This window comes from Mercurialis annua, linkage group LG1-X, assembly GCF_937616625.2.
Source record: "Mercurialis annua linkage group LG1-X, ddMerAnnu1.2, whole genome shotgun sequence".
In the NCBI taxonomy this organism is placed as follows: domain Eukaryota; kingdom Viridiplantae; phylum Streptophyta; class Magnoliopsida; order Malpighiales; family Euphorbiaceae; genus Mercurialis; species Mercurialis annua.
In genome coordinates this window covers 68603664-68631656 of record NC_065570.1, presented here as the reverse complement: position 1 = coordinate 68631656, position 27993 = coordinate 68603664, and the positions used below count along the sequence as shown (strand labels likewise).

At 32.8% G+C, this 27993-nt stretch overlaps 3 protein-coding genes across 9 annotated transcripts; 1 reads left to right on the top strand and 2 right to left on the bottom strand.

The window, feature by feature from the left end:
• Positions 1–41: 41 nt before the first annotated feature.
• On the bottom strand, positions 42–2963 carry LOC126665828 (uncharacterized). Its single transcript, XM_050358758.2, has 2 exons — positions 2810–2963; positions 42–453 (listed from the first exon to the last, which is right to left on the bottom strand). The coding sequence occupies exons 1-2, from the start codon at positions 2880–2882 to the stop codon at positions 224–226; spliced, it is 303 nt and encodes a 100-aa protein (XP_050214715.1). The 5' UTR covers positions 2883–2963; the 3' UTR covers positions 42–223.
• Positions 2964–3966: 1003 nt separating this feature from the next.
• LOC126681733 (DEAD-box ATP-dependent RNA helicase FANCM) lies at positions 3967–14463 on the bottom strand. Of its 4 annotated transcripts, none has more exons than XM_050377304.2 (22): positions 13942–14463; positions 13711–13854; positions 13196–13278; positions 12985–13099; positions 12710–12801; positions 12569–12623; positions 12367–12488; positions 12172–12285; positions 10905–11098; positions 10222–10352; positions 8944–9004; positions 8771–8841; positions 8526–8575; positions 8296–8461; positions 8021–8148; positions 7593–7946; positions 7450–7513; positions 6061–6705; positions 5567–5953; positions 5378–5429; positions 5039–5188; positions 3967–4753 (listed from the first exon to the last, which is right to left on the bottom strand). In XM_050377304.2, exons 1-22 carry the CDS (start codon positions 14306–14308, stop codon positions 4192–4194), a joined length of 4107 nt encoding a protein of 1368 aa, XP_050233261.1. In that variant the 5' UTR covers positions 14309–14463; the 3' UTR covers positions 3967–4191. The 4 variants fall into 4 exon arrangements, with proteins under 4 accessions (XP_050233261.1, XP_050233333.1, XP_050233297.1 ...); XM_050377376.2 differs by having other exon boundaries at positions 5567–5911; XM_050377340.2 differs by having other exon boundaries at positions 7593–7928.
• Positions 14464–19146: 4683 nt separating this feature from the next.
• LOC126681865 (disease resistance protein RPV1-like) lies at positions 19147–25188 on the top strand. Of its 4 annotated transcripts, none has more exons than XM_050377477.2 (8): positions 19149–19488; positions 20173–20256; positions 20392–20499; positions 20720–21800; positions 21903–22223; positions 22583–23512; positions 23865–24414; positions 24917–25188. In XM_050377477.2, exons 2-8 carry the CDS (start codon positions 20207–20209, stop codon positions 25048–25050), a joined length of 3174 nt encoding a protein of 1057 aa, XP_050233434.1. In that variant the 5' UTR covers positions 19149–19488; positions 20173–20206; the 3' UTR covers positions 25051–25188. The 4 variants fall into 4 exon arrangements, with proteins under 4 accessions (XP_050233518.1, XP_050233434.1, XP_050233474.1 ...); XM_050377517.2 differs by having other exon boundaries at positions 20173–20499; positions 20720–21266; positions 21684–21800; XM_050377441.2 differs by having other exon boundaries at positions 20173–20499.
• The last annotated feature ends 2805 nt before the right edge of the window (positions 25189–27993 follow it).

Genomic DNA, 27993 nt, shown 5'->3' with positions numbered 1-27993 from the left:
CCAAATAATTTATGCATGCATGAATAAATCAGAACCCGACATTCATTCAGAATCGGTTCGCTATTATTATATGAAAACAATCATTCTTTCTATTTTCCAACAATAAACATTGAAGACGACTAGCTGAAACAATGAACAGAACGACCCAACTTAAGAAAACCAAGTCTCAAAAAATGCAGTCCAAACTTGCTTTTGTTATTGCACCAAAGATTTGTATCTTAACTCAGCCAGAAGCAGTCTTTTTCTGCTGGAAAATGACTGCATAGATTGGAACAAAGACGCCAATGCTAAAGGCAGTGAAGACGGCAAGGGGCATTTTGATTTTCTGATACTTCATCCTATCCAAGTTGTACATGTGCTTTGCATGAAGATAGTATTCGTAATCGTCATGTGCATGACTTCCATGACCTCCTCCCATTCTCTTCACTCCTGTCGAGTGGAAGCCTCTGTTCGCTGTCAAATTGCATCACAAATTAGTTCTAATAGGCCTAACGCCATATGAAACAGACGTTCAAAAACATAATTGCCAAGAAAAAGTAAAATCAGTTCATTTCTTGTCCTCAGAGGCTCAGGCTCAGATAATTGAACAAATAAATAAAGTGAATTCCTCAAATAGCAAAATTCTACATTTTTAATTGTCATTTGGCAGCCCTGTCAAGAAACACCAGCTCATTTCCACCATAAGAATCTCTACTGTAACAGGTTTACTACAATTACGTTTGTGCAAATCCTTCCATCAATATATACAGCATGCTATATTATCTTTAGAACAATTAGCACAATTATCTTGCAGAAGAAGACATGATTTTTTGTTTTATTAAAATTAGTAGTAAAGCAGCATCCTAGGAAAACAAAAGCATAGTGAAAAGGAGGGAGAGAAAAGAAATTGGAGATTTTCAATCAATGTCCTCTTCGGTTCAACTGAAAGATAAATAACCGACTCAAACAAAATGCTCAATCCCATCAATAGTAAAAAAAAAAGAATCATATCGTTTCTTCTTCTTAAAGTCATCATTACACTGACAAGTACTCCAATCAGTGTCTGCAACTTATGCACAAATGGGATTACAAACAAAATAGAGATACTTTTTATGAAGAATGCACATAGAACTTTGATATCAGCTTCTTGAGATCAAGCTCTACACTATAGATTTATTCAAAATGTTAAATCAACCCCATAAGCCACAGCTATAAGTCTGCTACATATATGAAAAGTTTGCACTTTGCACTGATGGGGACAAAAGTATTTGCTTGGAGAGGTAACATTCACAAGTCATAATCATCTCCAACTTGGACGGAGCACTAGGCTTAAATAGAAGTTCATAAAAGCATGAAACAACAATTTCCAACAAGTCTGCATATTCCACATTTCAAAATGAAAGACTTCTTAAACCAAAAAAAGAAAAATTGAAAGACTTCATGTTCATGTAGCATTATCAAAAGAAAACATGATAAGGAGGCACAACTTTTTCAATTTATGTTTCTAATTTAATTGATATTTGCAGAAAGAAACAAGCAAGATATGCAATTAATTGCTTGGAATCAAGTGTTTGAGTGGGTGTTGTCATTCATTGCACAGTTTAAACGACATTAGATTTAGGATTCATAATTTTTGAAGATCTGGAAATCAATACACAACATAATCAGTCTGAATTGAGGTCCATCTACAGATGAAATAAGCTTGAAATAGCAATATATAGAAACAGAGATAGAGCAGTATTGGATTAGATATATTTAAAGTAGTCCTCGTTGGTAAAATGCTACTGGCATCAAACTTAGGTTATGAATCGGACAAGAGCCCAGTAAAGCAGTTAGCACCTCCTTAAACAAGCCTGACATCTTATACAATCATCTGCCTCTTCCCCAATCAATGGAAATAAGCCACCATAGTTTATTAAGAAAAATATTTCCAATTAAACATAAGGGCACACATGTTATCAATGGCACAAAACTATGTACAATCTAAATAACACAATAAAAAATACAAAATTAGCATGAAAGATGTAAATAATAAGTATGAAATAACAAAATTAAAAACAAACATGAAAATGCATGGCTTTAGTCTAAAACTTCGAATAGTCCACGCGGCAAGTATGAAACTTTTGATTCCTACTTTACAGCATTTTGTTTCCGTTTTTAAAAAATACTTATGAGGCTCCAAATTTCTATATTTATAATATACTGTCATAAAAAACATTATTTTACTGTCTTCCATTTCAATGTGTTTCATTTTCGTGCTACATGAGTAAAATGTTAAGGGCATCAATCCTGGGCTGACAAAATGAACAGGTAGCCAGCCAATCATTTAACCGTCATCTAATGATCTAATTATATGTCCCTTGCTTAATTGATGAACAAACTTTAGAGTTTACGGAACATAATCATCACGTCATATTTTAGAAGATTGATAATACAGAGTGCAGCCATAAAAAATCCAATAACAAAGAACTTCAATCATTTCAATTATCAAGTACAAAACTTCATCAAACAGGATCACCGATTACAAAGAACCTACCACATCATTAAAACTCAATCACAAAAACTTAAGATTCCACTTGAAAACGACACAGTTTTCCCAGAACAATATAACAATTTCATCAGATCCAAAAAAGATTAATTGAAAGCAGAACCCTTAAAGCCACTTTCTCCTATGAGAATAATTATTAAAACTAAATCAAACCCAGACTTCTCACGCGCAAATACTTAAACCCACTTTCTCAAAAAAAATCTAAAACAATCAAAAACAAATAATCGTCTAAAGAATTGGAAAAAAATGAAAACCCTAAAATTGGAGTTGAAAAAGACCAACCTGACTTGGAGATTATCGACTCGGAAGCTGATAACAGCCTAGAGGCGGATCTGAGACCGTTGTTCAATGCCATAATCTTACTAATTCTCGAACCTCTGCACACAAATGAAAGGAGACGATTGCAATTTGTGTTGCACAGTTTTTTCCTATGACTCGCTCTATTCTATTCTTTTTGTGCCTCCGTATCACGTGCAAATCGCGTGATGTAATAGTTTACTACTCCCTCAACTTTTTGAAAATATATTTACATATCCCTCGACTTTTTTTATATTGGATGATTGTCTCACTCCTGTCAAATGATGATGTCAACCGAGGATTAATTATTAAAAATAAAATAAAATAAAATTTAATCATTCAACTTACTTTTAGTATAAATTAATCTAAATTTGAAAAAAAAGTATACTCTAAAATAACAATAATTTTTCGATAATTTATAAAATATTCTAAATAAATAAATAATTAATAAAATATCTCTAAAATAATTCATTTTATGTGTTAACAATAATAAAATGCATTGATTTTTTTTATTATTCATTTTATGTTAAAATATGTACATAGTTTGAAATTTGAAGTAGAATTTTTATCCTGATCATTTATTTTACATTGCTAAACTAAAGATTAAATATTACTGATTATTCCTTATCAACTCTTTTCAAAAAAATATTTTTTAATTAATGATGAAATATATCATCATCTTAATATATGTTTTTTTTTTATTTCAATAAGTTGTAAATTTTTTTATTTTTAAAATATTCGATTTAAAAGCTTCTAAAAAAATGAAAATTAATTTAAAATTTGTGTGAAATAAGATAAAAATGTTAACCTTTTATTAAAAGAAAGAGACATAACTATATTATAATTATTTTATGTACAATTTGCCACATTTGAGTTAGAAATTAGAATTCAATTTTCTACTCAGTATAAATTCCCTACAAAAAGTAACTAAAATACTGTCATTTCAAAATTTTATTTTTCAATCAATTTAATTAATCAAAGGTAAATCCAAATCAAAATTAAGATTTTTACTCACTATATCCGAAACACCCTTTACACATTTTAACTTAAGAAAAATAAAATTCATCTGATATGAATAAAAAAAAATCTAGTTCGAATTTTGCTAGACTCTAATTACAATCATTTAGAATCCTATTCTCTCGTAAAGTTACATAAAAAAATAAGAGGAATGATTATCTCTGCTATGTTCATTACAATGTAAGGTTTTCTTTTATAAATGCAACTTTACATCCTCTCTCCTGTATAAATTATATTTCTTTATATTTATGTACAAATTCTATTGCCTAATAAACATAAAATTCCCCTGAAATATCAAAACTCTGATGCTGGCTGCAGCTGCTGAATTTATATGCCAATGGTGAAAATTTTCACCATATTCCAAGATCAAATGATGGAGAGTTTGGAAGGTCAACATTTCGTGCACTTGATTCTGAAATTGCGTCGTGTTTCTGTACAGCCAACTCATATCTGCGTTTGAGAAGCAAGGTAGCTTGAGCCTCCACAGCATCAAAATCAATATTGTCAAAGAATTGATCGTCGTGAAAAATTTCACCATTGGCATCAAAATTTTGAACTGGATCTCGCGGGGATGCATCTTTTCTGACAGCATTCGATTGCAATGAAAATTCTCGCTCTAGGTTTATTGTAGGAATAGATCCCGATTGATAAAAACTCAATTTCCTTTTCCGGATTTCCAGCTTTGTCTCGTTTTCTGCAGGAGGCATTGCAGCTGACATCCTGTCAGAATCCATCTGAACAGAATTTGAATCCTTCCCAGCAGCAGACTTATTTTCAGAATCGATCAGAGGGGTCTGGAAGGAATGTGATGTCTTGACCGAAGAACTTTTGCTTTCATTAGTTCTGGTAACAGAAGCAACACTTTCAGGAGTTCTGGTGCTCTCCATTGGTGATTGGGTGAGCAAAGACCGCCTGTTGCAGGAACTAAATTAGTCTATACAATCTGCATCTTCACCACAATAGAACATACAATAAAAATGATCATGTAAAGATGCAGTTTAATCTAATATTTTGCTTGTAGCAGTTTTTTGAAGTTTCTAAAGGTGGTTATAATCATTGTTTTCATATAATTAATTTCTTGTATTAACACAATTTTCATATTTAAATACATCGTCTTAATTTCTAATAAAGGAAGCAAGCTTTTACGAAAGAGGAACTCAGCAGAGTCGAGGACAAATGAGAGAGAGTGAGAGAGACCTGTAAACTGCCAACATATCAACTCCACTATTTTCGACTTGTGTGCTTGTTGCTGTAGAATTTATCCTGTCATCTATGAAACTATCATCATACGAACTGCTGACTTTGTCGTCTTCCTCATCACCAGATATTTCAGCATCAGAAGACACCCTAAAGCAGACAAAACAAATGCAGAGATGTGAGCATGGCAGAAATTGAGAAAACAGTTATCTGTTTAGTTATTAAGTTGTTAGGATTAATGCCCATATCACATTATGCAAAAAATTACAGGTTTACAATTGGAAAAACAACTGAAAGTATAGTTCAGCAGAATAAAATAGATCATCAAACATGGCTTACTCAGCTTCCTCCTCAATGAATGGCATCATTTTGCTAGTTTGCTTCCTTTTACCTGCATAATATCTGACGTTATATTCCCAAACATACATGCAATTTCTATTGGAAGCAAGTGGACTTCTACCAAGCAGAAAAAATTCATGAGAATAAAGCGAGAAGATAAATTATCTGGTACTAGCAGAAATGAAGCACCTCTATGCCGCTTAGCTTGGTGAGGGCCTGATGATTTTTCATTTTTGGTTTCTGGATTTTTCTCAAAATCCCCTATTTTCCGCAATCTTTTGAGCTTGTGTACTTGTTTCACATTTTCTGACTTGACTTCAAAACTCAAAAGCCAATCTTTGCTGCAACTAGTATTTGTTTCATCAGCAGCTGGAGAAGCTGCATTACATTCACCAGTTCTTCCAACATCGTTCTTAAATAAAGAAGTTTGCATTTCATTATTTCTTTGACAAACACTGCTGATAGACTTCCCATTCTTCCATTCATTTGGAGACTTTGGCTGATTTTCACAAGATTTCATTGGTGAACTGACTTCTGCAGTGAAGAACTCATTTATTGCTTTACACTTTAATTGTCCTGAAAATTCTAAGCGTGAGTTAATTAAAAAACGTGAAATTGTAAAACCAAACCCAACTTTTTCATGTACGAGCTTAAAAATAAATAAAAGTGTCATGAAGACTGACCCGTATCATTAATTGGAGACTCTGGAACGATACCACTTTGGATCATATTAGTTAGCCTGGGACTCAACTCGATATTGTTGCTGTCCTCATCAGCCTGCAAACATGGTATCCTTATTTCCATGGCATCGGACACTTCAATGACATTATCTCCTCTATTTAAAAGAGTTATCTTTGATACTGGAGTCTCAGGAATTTTTTCAACTTGATTCAACGTTTCGTCTTGATTGACATCAGAATAAGATCTTGCTAAGTCCAAATCTGTTTCATGTTGAGCCCAAGATAAAATTGGTTCTAGACTAGGCATGTCTCGCACAGTTGGTTCCTCTTTACCTTTATCTGTCTTGTTCATATGACAAGATATTTGCTTCAAACAATTTAGAAGTACCTTGGTGCTGGAACTTGTAAACTTAGTTTGTGATGGCTCTTTCAATGGAAGAACAGGGACAGACAAAATTATGACTTTTCCAAGATCATCTACAGACACGTATTCTGACCCAAAAAGATAAGAATGAGCTGGACGATGTTGGCTATGAAGATCCAGTACATTTTGCTTCTCAGTTCTCATGGTCTCTGTGGGAGTCACTTCACAATCTATTACTTTATTCTGCGACTTAGTGCTTGGAGAATCAATCTGTAGGTGCAGATCTACAAAGGAAGTTTAAGAACCTACTCAGTTAAAATACATATATACGGCATAACATAAATATTAACTTTTATCACTTCTTTTTCCAAGAAAAGAATCTTGAGAAGCAGAAACATCAACTGCACCATATGCATAAGGAAATAAGAAACTTAAGCAATCATAAAATGAAAGAAGTCCACTCTATAATAGGGATAATAAAGCTCAAAATGAGAAACAACAAAAAATATTATGCATTCAGCTGGAAAGGGGCTCATCAGTGCACTAAAAGAATTAAGGTACTTAATCAGGCCTTAGATGGCTAATTTTATGCTGTTAAGATAAATTCTAACCAGATAACTCTGCAGTTGGGATTTTAAAATTTACAAATCTACACGACAGAAACAAACAATCACATATGCCTGGGATTGCACTAAGACACTTGATTTTGGCCCAAAATTTATCCAATGATTCAAATAATTCATTTTAATACACCTTGATTTTTTTATTTTTCAAAAGAACAGCTGAAGAATTATAGTATAAAATAAGCAAGCATTCAAGTTCTAGAAGCAGAGAGGATAAGACACCTGTATATTAGTGAGAAATGTAAATGAAGTCTAGTACTTCATTAAGTTTTTCGAGCTAGCCTGATAGATTCATAACTTTCATTTTCCGTAATGCTTTGGTATATGTTATTTTCAAAGACATTGAAAGTTCACTGAATATCATTCTTTTTAGCCAACATCTTTAGCTGCAAGACATTTCAGTACCTTCGTTGTTGTTCTCTTTTCCAATGATATCGACTTCCAAGCACTTACCTGAAGAGATTTCATCCTGCATCCAATAGATAATCTGTAAGCAACCATAAAACAATATAGTAGAAAAATACCTAGCATTGATGTTAAAAGCAAACCTCAATTATAAAAGCTCTGCCCTCCTTAGGAAATGATAAATTTTGCAAGTACTGCATTGTATCAATCAGCATGTCTGTTCTATAAGAATGCATTACTTTATGCACTCTAGAAGGGAATGCCTGGCAGTGGGGAAAGGCAATAAGAGATGGTCGCCAAGATTTTTCACTGGTAAGCTGGAAGTACTTGGCAATAAGTTCAGCCTCTGCAACATTTAGTTTGGATCTGAAAACAGGTGTCTGGTCAGCACAATCGTCTTTTAGTTTCTTTCCACGAGGAATGAATTGTTCAATTGATAGCTCGACAAATTGTACTTCAGGTTTAAATACATGGGGAATCTGAAAGAAATAAAATGACTGTATAGCTCGTATACAGAAGATGATATCATTACGAATGAGAGACAACCGGAAAAAATCTTAATACAGCTTACCATCCTCGGGCTAGAATGGAAATTGAAGCTACTTATTCCACCATTATGCATGTGTTTACTAATGGCTCTGCTGTTTGATTGTTTTCGCATATAACCTTTCAACTCAGACCCCTCGCAAGCTAAAACTAGTAAGCCTAGTCAAGGTAAAACATGGCTAGAAAAGAGCACTAAAAGAATAACTAAAGTAAATGACTTAGAGTCTTCTGAAAAAAGAATAAGGTCATTTCACCAAGAAAAGCTTCCTAAAATGCATAAACCAAAGGGCAAAAGGATATCAACTTGTCCATCATCCTTCCTTCCAGTTCTCCCCATGCGCTGAATCATTCTTAGTGGTGATACATTAGCATCAAAACATATTACAAGATCAACTTCCATAATATCCAGGCCTTCTTCACCGATTGACGTTGCGACAATAACATTGAATTTGCCAGCGCGAAATTTCTGTTACGAAATGAAGTCAGTAGATGCAAGGAGACCATAAAACAATAATGAATAACAGTCCTACCTCCAAAACAGCCTGTTGAACTTTTTGTGACTGCCCTTTCAATGTTTTCCCTGTAAGAAATTTGATATTCATCCATACACATTTCATATCAACTGCGGTCACTGATTTCGTAACGAAAAAAGAAAGAGAAGAAAAGCAGAGCAAACAAATTCTCCAAAATTTTAATAAAAGCGAGGAAAAAACTGCACCAATTTGGAGGGAAGAGATAAACACATAAGAAACAGAAAGTTGACAGAACTGCTAACCTGAGCTTTGACCAATAAACTCAGTTGCTTTAACTAGATCCCCAATGGTTGATAGTGTGTTCATTATATCCCTAAATGTCAGCATGATTTCACCATGAAAAAAATACATTGTGTGATGAAAGAACAAGCATAGGCTAATTACAAAAAAATAACGTTGGAAAACTCTTCCACACCTCACGCTTCCTCTAAAGTTGGAAAAGATTATCACCCTTGAGTTCTGTGGGTCTTTTGCTTCTGCAACCACAACATTTCTTATCAAATTCACCAGCAGATAACAAAATTCGAGTCTGACCAAACATTTTAAAAAAAAAAAATTAAGTCTGTATTATGAATAAAACTTCTTGAAAAAAAAAACATTGCTGTTGATGAATATAATTCAGGAAATGGATATTATCCTTAAATTTCATGCTTTACAGTATTAATCTGCATTAAACATTGACTAAATAGTAAACACATAGAAAACAGTGTTAATTGAGAGAGTGCGAGAGTTGTATCTCTAATGTCTCTATGGTTCAGCAATTTGTAAATCATGCATTATCTATAGTTTTCAGCAGAACAAAGACACTAACAGTCACAAAAGCACGGACATAAGGAAAGTGTGTGCATGTTTTGCTTCCATAGTTCTAGTTCAATATCACCAGAGAAGAAATGACAAGAAAATCTCACAGCAGAAATATTGCGACCATTTCTTAAACAGTCATATTCAGAATTCAACTCCAGCACACTAAGAAAAATAAAATAAATCACAAGTGAAGTTATGTCTAAATTTTCCTCAGATGCATTTAGAATTATCAACTAGATACAACCAGGAGGAAAATTCAGACATAAAAAAAGGTGCATAACAGTCTTAACACAATCTCATTTTCATTTAAGCCATTTGCTTTTCATCTAAAAATAAAAAGTATTAATGTTAATGGCTTCCAATATGTTAGCTTATTCCTTAGCTGGCCTATCCCGGTCAAAGTATTAAAAATTTAAAATTTTAATTGAAAAGTGCCATTAAAATCAGTATTTAGAGATCTCTGATTATTAGTGTAAAGATTACAATTCGATTGAGCATCATTTTATAAGAATTTGTTGAGAAGCTCTGAAGAATCAGATTGCTCGAAAGTTTTAATTTTTAACTGTCATTTTGTCTTCTGTTATTTATTTATTTTTTTTGACAATTTGTCTTCAGTTTATTTGTGTCCCTTTTTCTTTCTGTATTCAGAGAGAATGTTTGCATGCATTTGCAAAATCCAGCCGGCCACCAAGCAGCCACCTATTCCGTTTGTTTTTTTAACTAACTACTATGTTACATATACATATCCAGCCAGGCATTCCAAACTGGAAGTCCAGGTCATCCTAACAATCTATGAAATTTATCACAGTTAAGCTTAAGCCTAGAAAATGATAGAAATGGCTGTTTGTCAAGTAAAGACCACCATTAAGAGAGATGATTTGCCACTTACTGAAATGCTTTTCCAGTACTTCCAACATTTTTGATAATTTGGGACTGGGTGCACCATGAGACAAGCTTTGCTGCATTGCAAGTTTTACTTTCCTAATGTCTTCATTTTTAGTCACCAATCTTGCTAAATGCCTGCAGAAATTAAGTTTGAACAGCTTAAGCTCATGTTGGTAGGCAGTAACTACAGGGATGACCTTGAATACCAATGACATGATGTTAATGTTGAATAAATTCATATATGACAGTTTCTTTTTCAAAATCAAGGAGCAGGAATCAAAAATCAGGGGGAAAAATCACAAAGCACGGTTAATTGTTGCTATCAACTTACCAATTACCATAATATACAAATTTATGCTCATCCAATGGGTGATCCACATTTTTTAACAAGATATCAAGTTCTACATTAATTTAACAAAATAACTTGCTAGCAGGTTCAAGATATATGAGACCATATTGAAAGTGTAACAGCCCCCCTCACACACTATGTTTTGGTAATTCAATCAAGACTAAATGCGATTCTCATTTGGTGGAAAATGAATATAATTAGCCCATAATGCAGTAGGAGGTCCACCAATTGAGTAGATTGATAAGATCCTGATGTTTCACATCCGATAACTTGATAACATTATCAAATAATTAAACATATTGCTTAATTGATCAAGTGAACAATGCACAAGTAAATACCCTTTTTTCAACTTTTCTTCCAGCATCTCATAAGCTGGTCGTATTCCGTGACTTGAGAGTAGCTTACGTATGTGATAAAGAGTAATAAGACCTGCAAAATATGCTTCAATTTCGTCATGCTTCTTCTGGGGAAGTTCTGGTGGGGGTGCCCGACGGAATATCTCCCTTGAATTAAGTAGATCAGGGGGACTGAACTGTCATCCGCCAACATCAAAAGTAAGAAATCCACAGAAATTTATAATTTGTCTTGCTAATAATCGGGAAAAGGGATGACAATGAAGATTAAAAAATTGTGGTTATTATTGAAAATGATGTCAAATATCATCCATTCTCATAGTCTTAGTGTTTTACAGAGTACAAAAGCGAAATGTCAAATTTGCTGAATGTAATTGAATACAAAGCCATGAATAAAGAGGACAGGATTTCCAAAAAAACTGAGAAGCCTTGACAATAGCAGCAGTGCTATCAAGAATCAAGGTGTACATTAAATCTGAACAGTGCACCTCCTTTCATTTTCTCAACAAATATAAGGTGCAGTTCCTTTCAATATTTCCCAGAAAAAATAAACAACCCTCACATACAAATTATATACATTCATTCTTGGGTTTTCTTGAACATACTAACAAATACTGTCATCATTTCTTATATAGCAACTATGTTTTTACTTTTTATGTAAATGCAAATGCCATTTTTTCTGCGAAACCCTATGAGGTCATTTATTTTACAGGGGAACTCCATAAATACTCATTACTTTTTTATTTAAAAAGAATACGACATGGTTGAGTGCAAAGGTTTCATCAAGTATAATCACAAAGTGCACATCACAACCATTGCTCGAGAAGGATATTTTTCCCCTTTAAGGAGTCATTACTAAGATAAACGGGCCATAAGTTGTGGGCAAGCAATGAGGATTTGCCCACCATAAAGTAATTCACTCCCTTGAGTCCCATCTATACTGGTGAAAAAAGAAACCAAAATTAAGACCTTTCTTTGGAATGAGGGGATCGATCGAGCTAATTAGATTTAAAACAGTAAAATGATTGAGTAGGAATCTTCATATAACCTGTGCCCATTTCATAGAATTTTCTCACTAGAATAAGTAATGAATTATAATAAGATGTGACACCATTAAATATATAGCATGTAAGCTTATATGAAAGTCTTTTAGGCACAAATAGCAATGGCATAAAACTAAATAAGCATTTAAGTCAACTAGAGCTAACTTTGAGAGAAAAATAGAAGGAATCTATAGCTTACAGAACCGTACAGTCTTATAGTCTCTATTTTGCAGAAGCCCAATTGCAGAAAGCCTAGTTGCAAATGGACGTATCACCTCCAATAGCTGTTTATTTATGTCAACAGCCTCCTTTCCTAGAGGGACCTAAAGAAACAGCAGAGACATTATTAACTTAGTCAATACACCTGTATCCATGTCAAATTTAGAACAGGAGCTTGTACATACCTTAATTAATTCAATCTTTCTGTTATGAATATATGGGACAACATCAGCATCACCTTCATTACGATACTCAAGTGTTGAAATAAGTAGGTTATTAATAATATTCTGGATGGCCTGCTGCTTTGCTGAATAAAATGGATAAAAAACAAGCTTTAAAATTTTGTAAGCATTTTGAAGAATCCAAAATTGATTTAGCATAACTTACATCCCGGTGTTGCAGTCAGAGCTAATAATCTTAGCTGAACTGGTACTGCCACCAACTACAAATTGGAAAAATAACTAACATTCAAACCAGAAGATGTTTCAGCTAATAGGACAAATGACCAGACAGAAGCAGAAAACAAACCTCACGAACTGCCACACTGTAAGAATAATTTCCTTGAGCACGATGAGCCTCATCAATCACCAAACATACCAGGTACTTTACCAAGCATGTGCCTGCAGTAAGTTCCATGGGAAAAATTCATAAGGTGCACACACGTGTAGATTATTACACAGATAAATAAAAGAAGACAAGTAAATTTTCTATAAACAATAGTCATCACATATTCACACAAATTCCAGATAATATAAGAAGGCACAGCATTCATGCTTTCAGGGATTTTAATCATAGAACGTTACCAGACTGAATATCCTTCTCCAAAACTTGAGGAGTAACAAAGAATACTCGTTTTGTTTTCCAAAAGCATGCTCTTTTTGAAGGACTTAGCTGGCCTGTCATATCAATTGTCCATTCCTGCAATCAGTTTACAAATTATTGTGAAAAAAAAAAATCTACCAATCACAAGAAATACATTAGAAAAAGTCTATTTATAATGTAAAAACATCTTACTTGTGGTATTCCCACAATATTATGGCAAGCTTCTATTTGTTGCATTACAAGTGGCCGAGATGGAGCAGCAAAAACTATTTTTCCTGCGACAAAGAAACTGAACATGACTATCAAACTTGAGAAAGGCATAAAGCAGTGGCAAGAACACATTTGCCTGACAAAGACAGAATCATACAGGTTTACCGTTTACCACCTCAAGAAAAATAAACAGCAGCGGACAGACAAAAAATCCATGTATTAAGTAGATAATACAAATTTTCCGCTCAACTATGTATGATGTTTATGAGCACGGACATGGAAACATAGCTGCTATATAGGCCAGAAAAGTCCAAGTTTTGGATTCGAAATTAATAGCTTTGTAGCTGGAAAAGCAATCAACATATGAAAAATTATTTTCAAACTTTGCAGGCCAATTTATGCTACTCGACTCTACTTAAAAAACAAAACACAAAAATGTCAATAACTGATATGTAATATAGTGCCATGTTACTAGCAAAGATAATAGCCTGACTTACCTTGTGGAAACCACCTGAAATAATTATACATAACAACAGCTGCTATCAGTGTCTTTCCAAGTCCTGTTGGTAATGCCACCAATGTATTCGAAAACAATGCTGTCCTCGTTATAGCTAATTGATAATCACGAAGGGGAACATTTACTGCCAAAAAAAAAAACATTTGAAGTTAATCACAGAATAAAAACAAGCCGAATCAAAAATTACTTGAGAAAAATTTGATAATACAACCTGGGTAAATCCAAGTTTTAGCTGCCTCGGCATCAATTTCGACACAGTTTACACTCTGATCATCATCATCACCAGAAACCCTAACATTCTGGTGATTAAGCTCATTACAATCCGTTTGAAAATTCCCGATAAATCTATCGAGGGTGGATTGTTTAAAAGAAGACCCAGGCTTTTTCATATTGACATGATTACTGTTAGGTATATGATTAGGATTAGAATTAGAATTAAATCTATAAATACGAGAAGAAGAGGCATCGTTTTGGAGCGACGTTGCTGTTTGACATGCGACGTCGATTTCTCTAACCGCTGCTTCCCAATCAAATTCGTCGTCCTCGTCGTCGATATGGAGCGGAATTGTCGAGGTCATTTTGGGAAATGAACAAGATGAAACACTTGAGTTGTGATTTTGAGAAAAATGAAGAAGAAAATGAAGAAGGAGAAGAAACCCTCGATTGAGCGAGAGAAATAGATTTTGGCGGCAAAATGTCTCCTTTTATGTTATTTTGAAAATGAGAAAATTAATTAAAGCTTGAAAAAAAAAAAGGAGATATGTAATGACAAGCTTCTTTCAATTTTAACAACAATTTTCACATTTAACAAATGAACAAAGGATTAAAAAAAAGGATCAATTCACTATCTCAATTTGGCATAAAACATCAAAAAAGTCCAAATTCGTGAAATGGGATAAAAAAAACCACAACTTGGCAAAATGAGTCAAAAACATCTAATTTAGGTTTAGTCACATAAAGAAATCACCATTTATGAATAAAAAATTAAATTTTATCACGACCTTTAAAATAATTATTTTAAAAGACCACCACTTAATATTATTGCATTTATCATCATTCGCAAATTTGGCGATTTGTAGTTGAACTAGTAACCAGAGGATGACGTGACATGATAAGTTACATATTACAAAATATTGATAAAATTACAAAAAAAAATTGTCTAACAAAATAAATGTGGTGATTTTTGAATAGTAATATAATTGCTAAAAGAAAATAAAATTGCAATTTAATATAAACGTGGAGTTTTTTACGTAATTATATATATATATATAAGTCGATAATTAGATCTGTATACAAGCTTATGTAATTTAAAAAAACTTGATTAATTATAATAAAATTTAAGAAAATTGTCCAGTTTTTATAATTTAGTGGTTCACTGGTTCATATTTTTTTTGTTTCAAAGTGGTTAAACCACATATTTTATTTTTTCAAAGGAAGCAAACCGAGTTAGCATATTTGGTTTAAAGTTAAACCAATTAAACTAATTATTTCAGTCTAGTCTTTAAAATATTAAAACAAACATCATGTATCTTATATATTAGTAAAATATACATCGGTGACTTAATTATTTTTTCGCTTATATATTAATTAATAAAGTATACATTGATGAGTAAATATAATTTTATTTGGTAAAATATGTATAAGGTTTGAAATACTAAAACATACACTGATAAGCAAAAACTACTTCTTGTGCTTCTTTAGCCCCATCACTTGCTTATCAAATGTGAGTGACCAACTTGCATTAATGTCCATCAAAAACTCCATACTGCAAGACCCTTTTGAAATCTTGAATTCCTGAAATGATTCCCTACATTTCTGTGATTGGTACCGTGTTTCTTGCGGCCGACGTCATACTGACAGAGTGGTAGCTTTGAGTCTCAACTCCGGGTTAAAAATTCTGAGGGTCACTCAACTTTCACCAAGTTGCAAAATGGTCACCCAATTTTAAAACGTTACAAAATGGTAACTGTACAATAAAAAAACGACTTCCGACGGTTTCTAAATTAATTCCGGCCAGATTTTTTCCTATGTGGCACTGGAGTACTAATCATCCTTATTCTTTTGCCATGTCATCATCTCCTTCCTCCATTATTTTCGAATTAAACACCAAAAATGGAAAATAAATTAACCTAATCTCCTACCACCTACACCCATCATCAGCGCACCCTTCCCGGCGCCGCCCCAGCAGTCGCTCTCTGTCCAAGACAAACTCTCTTCGTCTGGTTTGAACCCAGATGAAGAGAGACTCTTCGTCTGGTTCAAACCCAGATGAAGAGAGATCTCTCTTTATGTGGGTTTGAATCAGACGAAGATAGATCTCTTTGTCTGTTTTAAATCAGACGAAGAGATTTCTCTCTTCGTCGTTTGTTTCAAGGCAGGAGGTGGTGGTGGTCTGAAGGCTAGAGATGGTGGCGGCGCTTGGAGGTGAAGGTAGAGGTGGTGTTGGTTAAGGCAGGAGGTGGTGTTGGTCTGAAGGCAGGAGGTGGTGGCGGCTGCAAGATGGAGAAGATGAGGTAGTAGGGTTTATTTTTTTGAATGAAGGAGAAGATGATGTGTCGAATTGACGTAGCAAATTACAAAATTATAGTATGACATGGCAAAAAGGTGTAAGAGTGACTCAAACTCCGGCTGCCACGTAAGAAAAAAATGGTCGGAATATATTTAGAAACCGTCGGAAGTTGTTTTTTAATTGTATAGTAACCATTTTGTAACGTTTTGAAATTGGGTGACCATTTTGCAACCTGGCGAAAGTTGAGTGACCCTGAGAATATTTAACCCCTCAACTCCAAAGCCTTGGTGGGCACGCTATCGCCGCATATCGGAAATCTTTCATTTCTCAGGTTTATTGATTTTCAAAACAACAGTTTCCATAGCGAAATCCCGAATGAAATCGGGGGTTCGAATCGATTGCGGTTTTTAAAACTAAGCAACAATTCATTTAGTGGAGACATACCTGCCAGCTTGTCAAATTGCTCGAATCTTGTTTATCTCGATCTCATCGATAACAAGCTTATCGGGGAAATTCCTGACGAGCTGGGTCGTTTACGAAAGGTTAGATATTTAGGATTCGCTAAAAATGATCTTACAGGAATGGTTCCTTATTCTCTTGGAAATCTTTCATCTATAGTGGAATTATCATTGCTGAGAAATGGGTTGAAAGGACGGAATCCTGACGCGTTTTCTCAGCTTACGAGCTTACGACTTCTGTCACTTGCTGAAAACATGCTAACAGGTAAGATTCCTCACAGCTTTTATAATATTTCCAATCTTGAAGTGATTGAAATATACATCAACAAACTCAATGGCAGCATTCGATCTGAGAAAACGCTACTTGGTTTGTTGATGTCTATTTCAATTAAAATGAAAATGCTCATAACCGGAAAAAGAGCAGCAGGACGATAACGATATCTAATTATAGTTTTTGTATTTTTTTTATAATTGGACGGGGAATTAGAATTTTTATAAGTTAAGATATTATATGTTTAGTTTTAGATTCATAAACTTGTGTAAGTGCTCAAGTTACACATAAACTTATGTAGGGTGTATTTTTGGTGTTTTGATGAATTTTTAGCGTGCGTTATAATTATAATATAAATCTTAAATTTTGACAAATTCAACAATGAACTTTCAATTTTTAACAAATCGAATAATAGCTTATTGTTATGATATGGCAAATCATAACAGATGTTTTAAATTATAATAGAAAATTGGAGTAATTGATCCTGGATGACACTGAAATTTTAAGTTTTTTCATTTTAGTCACTAAATTAATTTTTTTTATCATTAAATTCTCATTTTGGGTATTTTTCGGTCGAAAATACCTAAATGGTAGCCAGAGTTTATTTATTTTTACTTGAAAATTTGTCATGTATGCATAATTTGACCTTTAAAAGATTTATGTGATAAATTTTTAAAGTGAAACTGAAATGAAAAAACTTGATGGTCGGATCAATTACTCAAAAAATGGAGCTAAAGTTCCAACAATAAATGATTAGTTGAATGTGCTAAAAACGCTGAGTGCTCCAGCGAAACATAATTAAATATATTAATTAATTTTTTAGCATGTTTATTGTAAAGTGAACGGTATAGATTAATTTGATTAAAATTATATTTTTTTTATCTACACCGTTCATGATCATGAACATAACCTAACTTGAGGGAATCTCAATCCCTAAACATTCTATGACACGTCTTTAAGCAAAAAATAGCCGAGTGTAGCATCTCCAACAATACTCTCTATTTTAAAAAGCATCTTTAAATAAATAAAGAGCATCTTTAATAATAGAGAGTAAAAAATTCTTTTTGTTTTAATGGACTCTCTAAAATCCTTTACAAAAATTAGTTTCAATTGCAGAATATGAGCAGAAGTTTTCACTTTATGAATTTTTAGAAAATAATTAAACTTAGAAAATAATTTCTCTTCATCAACATTAAATTCTTTTTCAATTTAATTAACACTTTTTATTTTGCCATAATCAAAACTGGAAGTCTGGAACCATTGAAAAAGACGAAAATGGAAAATTTGATGGTGATCTATTCTTTCTCTAGAATTCCTATTTTTCTTCCTTCACTGTGTAAACTTACACATTTCTGACGATGGGTTACAAGTTTTTTCTTTGAATCATTCACATTTTCTCTCTAAAATCTGGCTTGCTTCTTGTGGATTTGGTGTTGCCGGTCTTAAAAATAAGGCCTAATCACTCAAAAACCTCTCACCTTTAAACTTTTTTTTAATTCTACTCCGACGTTAAAAATTTATCAATTTTACCCACTTTTAAATTTTCCGTTTTCAATTGTACCCCAATATTTTAATTTTTTGTTAATTTTTTTACTTAAATGATGAAATCATTCAATTAATTAAGTCTAAACATGAAATTAAATTCTTTTTTATTCAAAAAAGTACAAATAAGTCCTTTATTTTTAAAAACTAACTAAAAACCATAATTAAATTAACACTAATTTAAATTCTTAATTAATTTAATTAAATTTAAATAAATTTTAAAAATATACAATTAATATATGCGAGACATGTAGAATGTTTTAAACAAATTTCCAAACGCAAAAGACGTTAATTTAATTTTTCAGGGTACAATTGAAACACAAAAATACAAAATAGGGTAAAATTGACAAATTTGCAACGTCAGTATATGATTGAAAAGGGGCTAAAAGGTCGGAATTTTTTAAGACATTAGGCCTAAAAATAAACAGAATTGTTTCAATTTGATGGTGATCGAAAATAAAGGAAGTAGTGGAGGACATTTGATTTAAACACGTTGTATTTTTTTTAAAATAGAGAGCTGATTTGGCTCTTTATATGTGGAGAGCCAAACTGACTTTTTATTTTTATTTTTAAAAATAAAAAATTTATTAGAATAGTGTTTTCTAATTATACTCTTTAAAATAAAGAGTTTTATATGGATAGAGAGTCCATTGTGGATGCTCAGCAAAAGGGTTGAGAAAATTTAATACCAGTGATTAACCAACAGCCATCTTCATCGCTAACTTGTTCATAAAATCAGTCAAACTATCAAAAGATGGAACCATCCCTCATGAAAATGACAGAACAATCTCAGATTTCAGTTACTGTGTCTATGCATCTTCGTCTCCACGGTGTTTGGATGAACCGGTCAAGTTTATCGAGTGTAGATAGCGAATGGATCAGACCGTTTCGCGGATCAACGGAAATTGAGTGAGGAATCTTCAAGCAGAGTACGATGAGAGTGTAAATAAACAGAGAAATTTGAAGAATCACAGACAGGTAGGCTTGCTGTTTTGAATTGCTAAAATTATGTAAATATATTTACAAATTGGAATTAACAGCAGCACAATAATTTATTTATCCATAAGAATGGAAGTCTTTAAATCATGAATTTTCAAGCTTAGTCCAATTGAAAGATGAATTAGCTGTGCATAATAAGTTGAGCAATTTTGTATTTTGTGTTGTTGCTAGGAAATGAGGCAAGATAGAATGCAGTATAGGGATGATTAAATTGGCTAGCAATCGTGGCTTAGTTTTATTTTATATATTCGGCAGAAGAATAGTTCAACAAAATGATTGCTTACCAAATTAAACAAGATATTAGTATAATTTTTTCTTTAATTTAGACACACGTAATGTGGCTGATGGCTAATAGAAATAAAAGTATATACAGTTTGCCTATGTTATTATTCTTCTAAGCTTTACTGATTATTTAAAAGTCAACCAAATAATAAAATTAGCATGCTGCGGAACCCAATATATATTTGTTCTTAACTATGTAAATGTTCATGCTTCCTTCTTGCAAATCCTTCTTTAAGTTGTAACCATGGCATCTGGTTCATCTTCTATAACAAGTTACGATGTTTTTCTTAGTTTTAGAGGTGCTGATACTCGTGATAATTTCACCAGCCATCTTCATCAAAAACTGCTTGATAATAATATCCAAACTTTCATTGATGATAGGCTTGATAGAGGTGAAAAGATTGAATCTTCCCTCATGAAAGTCATCGAAGGGTCTCGAATTTCAGTCATCGTTTTCTCGAAAGGGTATGCTTCTTCTCCATGGTGTTTGGATGAACTGGTCAAGATTCTTGAGTGTAGGGAGAAAATGGATCAGATTGTTTTGCCAATTTTCTACCTTGTTGATCCATCTGATGCTGAACTAGGGAAAGGGGTTTTCAGATATGGATTAAGGAAGCTTGAAGCAAAGCACAAGAAGAGTATAGATAAGTGGAGAAATGCTTTGAAGGAGGCAACCACTTTATCTGGTTGGGATTCGAAGAATCACAGGTAATTTTCAATTTTGCATTGTCATAATGGTAGAAGACAAGTTATGATAATTTTCAAATCCCCATCATTTCAATCTTTGATTTCCTAAGCTTTTTCTATTGGTCTTAATAATAGCAGTATTGTAGTAATTAAGTTTCTTTGTTTTAAGTAGTTAAGTTTCTTTAGTCTTTTTTTGGACTAATTGCATTGTTCTTTTACCAACCTTACATATGCGTTTCAGGCCTGATTCTGAATTAATTGAGGCAGTTGTCAAGGTTATCGTGAAGAAAATCTATTCTGCCTCCTATAGCATTTCTGCTGACTTGGTGGGGCTTGACACACAAATTGAGCAAATTTTGTCACTATTTCCTAGCGGGCCAGATGATAAACCTTATTTCATCGGGCTTTGGGGAATGGGAGGTATAGGAAAAACAACCATTGCTGAAGCTCTTTTTAGCCTAATATCTAGCCAATTTCATGGTCGCTGCTTCCTTAGCAATGTCAGGGAAGATTCATCAAAGTTTGGTTTGATTCAGCTTAAACAAATTCTTTTAAGGGAGCTTTTAGGCGATAAGAATTTGAATATAAGAATGCTTCATGTACTTCCCACTTCTGTCTTAGAGAGGCTGAAAAGAAATAAAGTCATGATCGTTTTGGATGATGTCAATGAGTCGGCCCAATTAAGCAGTTTAATTGGGGACCTTAAGAGTTGGCTTAATCCAGGCAGTAGAGTCATTGTAACAAGCAGGGACAAAGAAGTGCTTCAGTTTTGTCACAAAACATATAAGGTTAGGCAACTCAAGTATAGTCATGCTCTCCAGCTATTCAATATATTTGCCTTTAAGCAGAGCAATCATTCAAAGGATTATACTAAATTGGTAAAAAAAGTGTTGAAGTATGCACAAGGTGTTCCACTAGCACTTAAATTGTTGGGCTCTCATCTATGTGAAAGGTCCCTAGAAGAATGGGAAATTATAGTGGATAAATTAAAACATTCTCCTCATTCTGAAATTCAGAAAATATTAGAAATAAGCTACAATGAACTGGAACAGGAGACAAAAGATATATTTCTTGATATAGCATGCTTCTTTAAAGGAGCGAGTAGAACTCGTGCCAAAGATATACTAGAGAAAGGTAGTGGGTTCAGAAATTTTGATTGGGGAATAATGCGCCTAATAGATAAGTGTCTCTTGACTATTGGACAGGGCAATGTATTAGATATGCATGATCTTATACAAGATACGGGTAGAGAGATTGCTCAACGAGAAGGCAGCAGATTGAGTAATTTCAAGGTTATCTGTCAGATGTTAACAAATAACTTGGTATGACATGGAATTTTCTCTTTATCTATCAAATAGTTAAAAAGCTTTACTTGGCTTGTTTTCCATTGAAATCTTTTAAAATCTCTTCTCTCTTTTTGTCAGGCGAATGAAGCAGTTCAAGGCATCTATCTGGACTTATACGAAGTCACAAAGGTTTTCTTGCACCCTAAAGCTTTTTCAAGGATGACTAACTTAAGATTGCTCAAATTTTACAAACAGAATTGGGATGTACAAAATTTCCTTGAATCGGGATTGCTTGAATACCATGAATCAAAATTTCTTCATTATCTTCCCAACACGCTAAATTTGTTACATTGGGAAGGTTATCCCTATAAGTCTCTGCCATCAAACTTTTCAATGGAAAATCTTGTTGAGCTTAAGATAACATGGTGCAGTATCACACAACTATGGGATGGAGACAAGGTGAGCCTCAAGTACATTTAACTTTTAATTTTCATGTTAATTTTTTGAAAAAATGAAACAAATGCTAAAGATAAATCAAAGTTATAAAAATGTCAAGTATTTTCTGTACGGCAAATTATGTCTGAAAATCATTTTTAAATTCTTAAAAACCCGAAACCTCATTTCACCATTAAAAATTTCACTTATTGGATTGAAATCGACTTCCGTATACAAAGAGTTGAAAAGAAAAAAATATTGTGTTTAGCCATTTTAATTTAGCAATAGAAAAGTTCAGCTTGGTCCCTAAGCTTAATTTATGATATATGAACTTAATAAAAAATATCTTCTTGTATCATATTAATGTGTTTTCATATTTACAGAGTCCTCAAAATTTGAAAAGGTTGGATCTTTCTGGATGCGAACAGTTAATGAAACTCCCAAATCTCTCTTCGGCTAAAAACTTGGAGAAGATATACATTTATTTCTGTGAAAGCTTGATTGAGATTGACTCCTCTATAAAGTTCCTTTACAACCTTACTCATCTCTTTCTATATGGGTGCAAGAAGTTGAAGAGTCTTCCAGAGATTCCAAGAAGCATAGAATGGTTAGATCTAACCATTTCTGGAATGGAAAAATTGTCCCCATCAATTCCGTTTCTGGATGGCTGTGTAAGCCTCAATCTCACTGGCTGTCGGAACATTCACGAGTTGCCAGAGATCGCAGGAGATGTATTATTTTTAAATTTAAGTCAGACTGCAATAGAAGCATTGCCCTCATCGATCATATCGCCCACATCATCACTTATAATTTTGATAATGGAAGAATGTGAAAATCTCAAGATTCTCCCACACAGCATCTGCGAGCTGAAGTATCTTGAAGAGCTTAATTTGAGTGACTGCAGAAATCTCTGTGAATTGCCTCCTTTGTATGGTTTGAGCTGCCTAAGAAAGCTATGTCTGAATGGGACCACACTTGTTGAAATCCCCGATGACATCGTCTCTTTATCATCACTAAGAGAATTGAATCTAAACCGTTGCTCGAGACTCCAAAGTTTGCCTAAGCTTCCACAGCAACTAATTCAACTCCAAGTACAAAATTGCAGATCTTTGGAATCTGCAGAATTATCTTGGTACAGTCCATCAATAGAATTGTCTGAATATATTGAATACTTAGAAACGGAATATGATAATTTAGTTACTTTCAAATTCAATTATTGCAATTGCCTGAATTTGGATGAGAATTCACGTTCGAACATTCTAGCAGAGGCACGGTTTAGTTTAAAAGAAGTAGCTATTGCTTTTAACAACTCTGTAAGTCTCTCTCTCTCTCTATTAAGGCATACACATTGCATGTGAGTTTAAAATTGAGAGTGAAAAGTATGTAATGTAAAATTGGAAGTTTATTATAAAGAGTTAAGGGAGGTTTATGGAAGTAAGCATTTACATTTATTAACCTCCAAATTCTCATCTCATTGACCCCAAATTGCGGTCAATTGGCGTAATGTAAAGATTTTAAATGAATTTTTACAGTCATTCGTATTCCATAAATTAATTAATGTTGCATTCCTTAACCTTTAAAACTCGCATGCAACGTCCTATCATTTATTTCTTTTCTATCTAATTAATTAATGTCGTGATTTTATTTTGCTAATCTTTTACACAGACAGAAAACATTTTGGATTCTTATCAGTTTTGTATACCTGGTAGTGAAGTTCCAGAATGGTACAAATATGAAAGCCAAGGATCCTCAATAGCGACTGAATTCCCACCTGATTGCTTTAACACTCCGTTCTTTGGATTTGCTTTTTCTGTGGTTCTTGATCAATTCAGCCTTGGGTCTTACAGTTCGCTTTCTTTGAAAGTCGAATGCTGTTTCAAAAACGCTGTTGGTGTAAAGCACGGTTGCTTCAGTTGTTGCATGCCTTCTTATTCAAATCCTATATATTATGAATCGGATCATGTGTTTCTTTGGTATGAGTCAAATTTTGATTCTGATCTAAACAGTTGGCTAATGAAAAGCGGCATCAATGTCATCAATGAGGCCTCATTTGAGTTCAGTGCATTTAGTGGAAAGAAAACCGACATGGAAAAATTAAAGGTGAAAAAGTGTGGGGTACACCTGATATATGAGAAAGATGAGGCTAGAGAAGATGAACCACCTGCAAAGAGAGTGAAATTGATGGATTTTGGTTTAGTTTCTGGAACCTCTTCATGTAAGTTAACTGTTCCCTATATTCTACTTCTCCACAGCTTGCTTTGCATTCCCTAATGACATGATTCCTCATTTTGGATTTTACAAGTATCAAACCGATGCTGTTGAATGATGCATGCATTTTTTTTAATTGCAATTTGTCATCAATTCTGGTTTATAGTGCTGGAAATTTGCACCTTTCTTTTCTTCTCTCAAGTAAAATCTTAAATTAGTAATTTTTGTGCCCCATGAATGATTTCTTGTACTAACAACAAACTCTTCAGCTTGACTCATCCTTCAAACTATAAGTCTGCCCATAAACTCTTGTTAGATCATTTGCTATATGTAGAACTGAAATATTGGGAAAACCATCTTCAACTCCTTGATATTAACTATATAATGCTTAATTTTGCTAAAGCCAGTACCATTTAGGTCATTTATGCATCTTTCCTCCATTTCTTTTGCAAGTTCCTCTTTCCATTACCTTCCAATAAGTAGTTTAACCTAACTAGTTGTGGATTCAGATTTTCTTGAAGAAGCAAAAGAAACCGATACCAACGACGAGAGGAGTGGAGAAAACCGGGAAGAGAAACTACATCATAAAGGAATTAAAGATTTCTTCTCTAAGCTCTTCTCTTGCTTCAAGTTCTTAATGTGAGTTTGCACCCCATAACAATATTTTTTCGTCATTTGGAATTTAAATTCATCAATTTGTATTGCAAGTTTTCTCTATCAGTATGTGCATTGTAAATGTTGATATGCCACAAATCTATAACTAAATGTGATTTTTCTGCTATCTTTGGCACTAAAAGCTGATTTCCCCCTTATGTTTCCCTCTTCTTCTCTTCATTATATCTCTTTAATCATCAGAAATTTGATGTTTTTCCACTACTAAAGTAAGAGACGAGTCCCTTTCTTCTCAAATTCTGAACGATAGATGTTATTCCAGTTTAAATTTATGCAGGAGAAGCTTAATGGGATTTCATCAGTTAGTATATATTATTGTTAAATTGTCAGTTTGATTGATTCTAGAGGTTCTTTTTTATATTGCAATCAATCACAGTTTTTCATAATCTTAATTGTGAACATTTGTGCTGCATTCCCAATATAGTATGTGGTGGTTATTGGCTTGGAATTTCTTTGTGTAGGAGTGTTTTGTAGGATCATTTTTCTCCAAGATTTTTGTTATGGACCTATTTTTGGGATTGAGTTATGGGTCTTTAATGCACTATAGGATCATCCTGATTGTTAGAGTTTCTTTCTTTACGACTTATATTAAATTGAATATAGAGCTCATTGGAGAGAATCCTTCGATCTCTAAACTTTTAGGAGTTCACCTTTTAGTAAAATTATGGGCCTAATATTTTGAAAACTCCCGACCTTATAATCCCTTTTCGATCCTATCCGGACGTTGAAAATTTGCTAATTTTACTCTATTTTACATTTTATCGTTTCAATCGTACCCTGAAATATTAAATTGACATTTTTTTCATTTGAAAAAAAATTCATAAACGTTCTCCATGTATAGCATATATTAATGGGTTAAATGCAAATTCATACATCAACTTTGAGCTAATTTGCAATTACAACATAAACTTTGAAACTTGGCAATGTCAGTAACCAACTTTACACTTTTGGCAAATCGATACACCAAACTCAAAAAACACTAACGTGGATATTGTAATAAACCGCCATTTGTCGTTTTATGATTGGTCGGTGTACCAATTTGCCAAGAAATGAAAGTTGGTTACCGACATTGCCAAGTTTAAAAGTTTATGTTGTAATTGCAAATTAGGTCAAATTTGGTGTATGAATTTGCATTTAACCCTATATTAATTGTATATGTTTAAAATTTATTTAGATTTAGTTAAATTTATTAAAAATTTAAATTAGTTTTAATTTGATTATGGTTTTTAATTAGTTTTAAAAATAATGGACTTATTTGTATTTTTTTAAATGGAAATAAATTTAATTTTATCTTTATACATGGTTAATTAAATAATTTCATCATTTAAATTAAAAAAATTGACAAATATTGGGGTACAATTGAAATGAGAAAACGCGAAATAGGGTAAAATTGACAAGTTTTCAACGTTAGGGTATGATCGAAAAGGGGCTATAAGGTCGGGTTTTTCTAAGGTATTAAGCCTAAAATTATGCTTGTTTTAATTCATATGAAATAATGATTATGTAGAAAATAAATTAATACAAACTAGACTAATCATGCCTTAATTAGGAAAATCTGACAAAATAGGAATATGTAAAAAACTAATTTAGAAAATTGTTTTTTCTTTCAATTGTAAATCTCTTGTATTTTTCTTATTTTATGGTGGTCATTTAATTTGTATATAGAGTTATAGTCATTTGTTTTAAAAAGAAAAAAATGGAATTATCCCTTCTTAAATGAGACAAAAGAAATTTTATATTAAATAAAAAGAAGTGTAATATTTTTTTTAATTATTTAACTCATTTTATCTTAAAAAATTAAATATTTTAATATTTATATTTGTTATAAATTGTTTATCAGTTTAGCACGAAGGGAGTACTATTTAATAATGTTTTAAATTAATTATTAACTAAAAAATATAATATAAACTACAAATTTAAATATTTAAATAGATATTATTTTCCAAATATCTGTTTTGGGTAAAATATTTACACCATTTTGGCCCATCTTTTCCTCTTATCCTACATTATCTAATAAGCTAACTTATTTACCAAAAATACCCACTATATAAAGAAGTCTTATCTCATTTTAGGTTAAACTTTTACATAGCCACCTTTTTTTCTCTCTCTTCTCTCTCTTCTTCTCTCTTCTTTTCTTCTTCTTTTCTTTTTCTTTTTCATTTGATTTTCAGTTTATCTCCTCCGATTACTTTTCCGTTCGTCTTTCCGGTCGCGCTTCTGTTCGTCTACTTCCGATGGATTTCTCGTCGTTTTCGGTCGTTTTTCCGTTCGTCTTTTCCGTTTGCGCTAGTTCGTTCGTCTTTTCCGTTCGCGCTAGTCCGTTCGTCTTTTCCGTTCGCGCTATGGATTTCTCGACTCGTTTTTAGATTTGTGTAATTTTTTAGGTTTTTTTTAATGATTTAAATATTTTGTAAATAAATTATTGTAGATCTATAATTTTTTGTTTATAAAAGTATTCTATTGTTCATATAATTATTTATTTTGTCTTCTCTTATTCATAGATTTGTTTACTGCTACTGATTTTGTAAAGAAAATATTGATTTATGGTGCATTTGTAATAATTTTATAATATTTTTACGTTTTAGTGTATTTTTGGTGTATTAATGGTGTATTTCTGTCGTTTTTTAGTATATTTATGGTGCATTTACAGTGTTTATGGTGTATTTGCAGTGTTTCATGGTTAAACCACAAAAAACACTACAAAATGCTATAAATACACTACTTATACACTACTCATACACCACTTATACACTACTTATATACTAATTTTACAGTATATAAACACCATAAAAACACTGTATATCACTATTGTTACACTATAAAAAATTCTAGGAAAAAAATCTATAAAAAATAAAAATTAACACTATATATATACTAATCTTACACTATATAAAAAAATTGTCGGTCGGTTCGG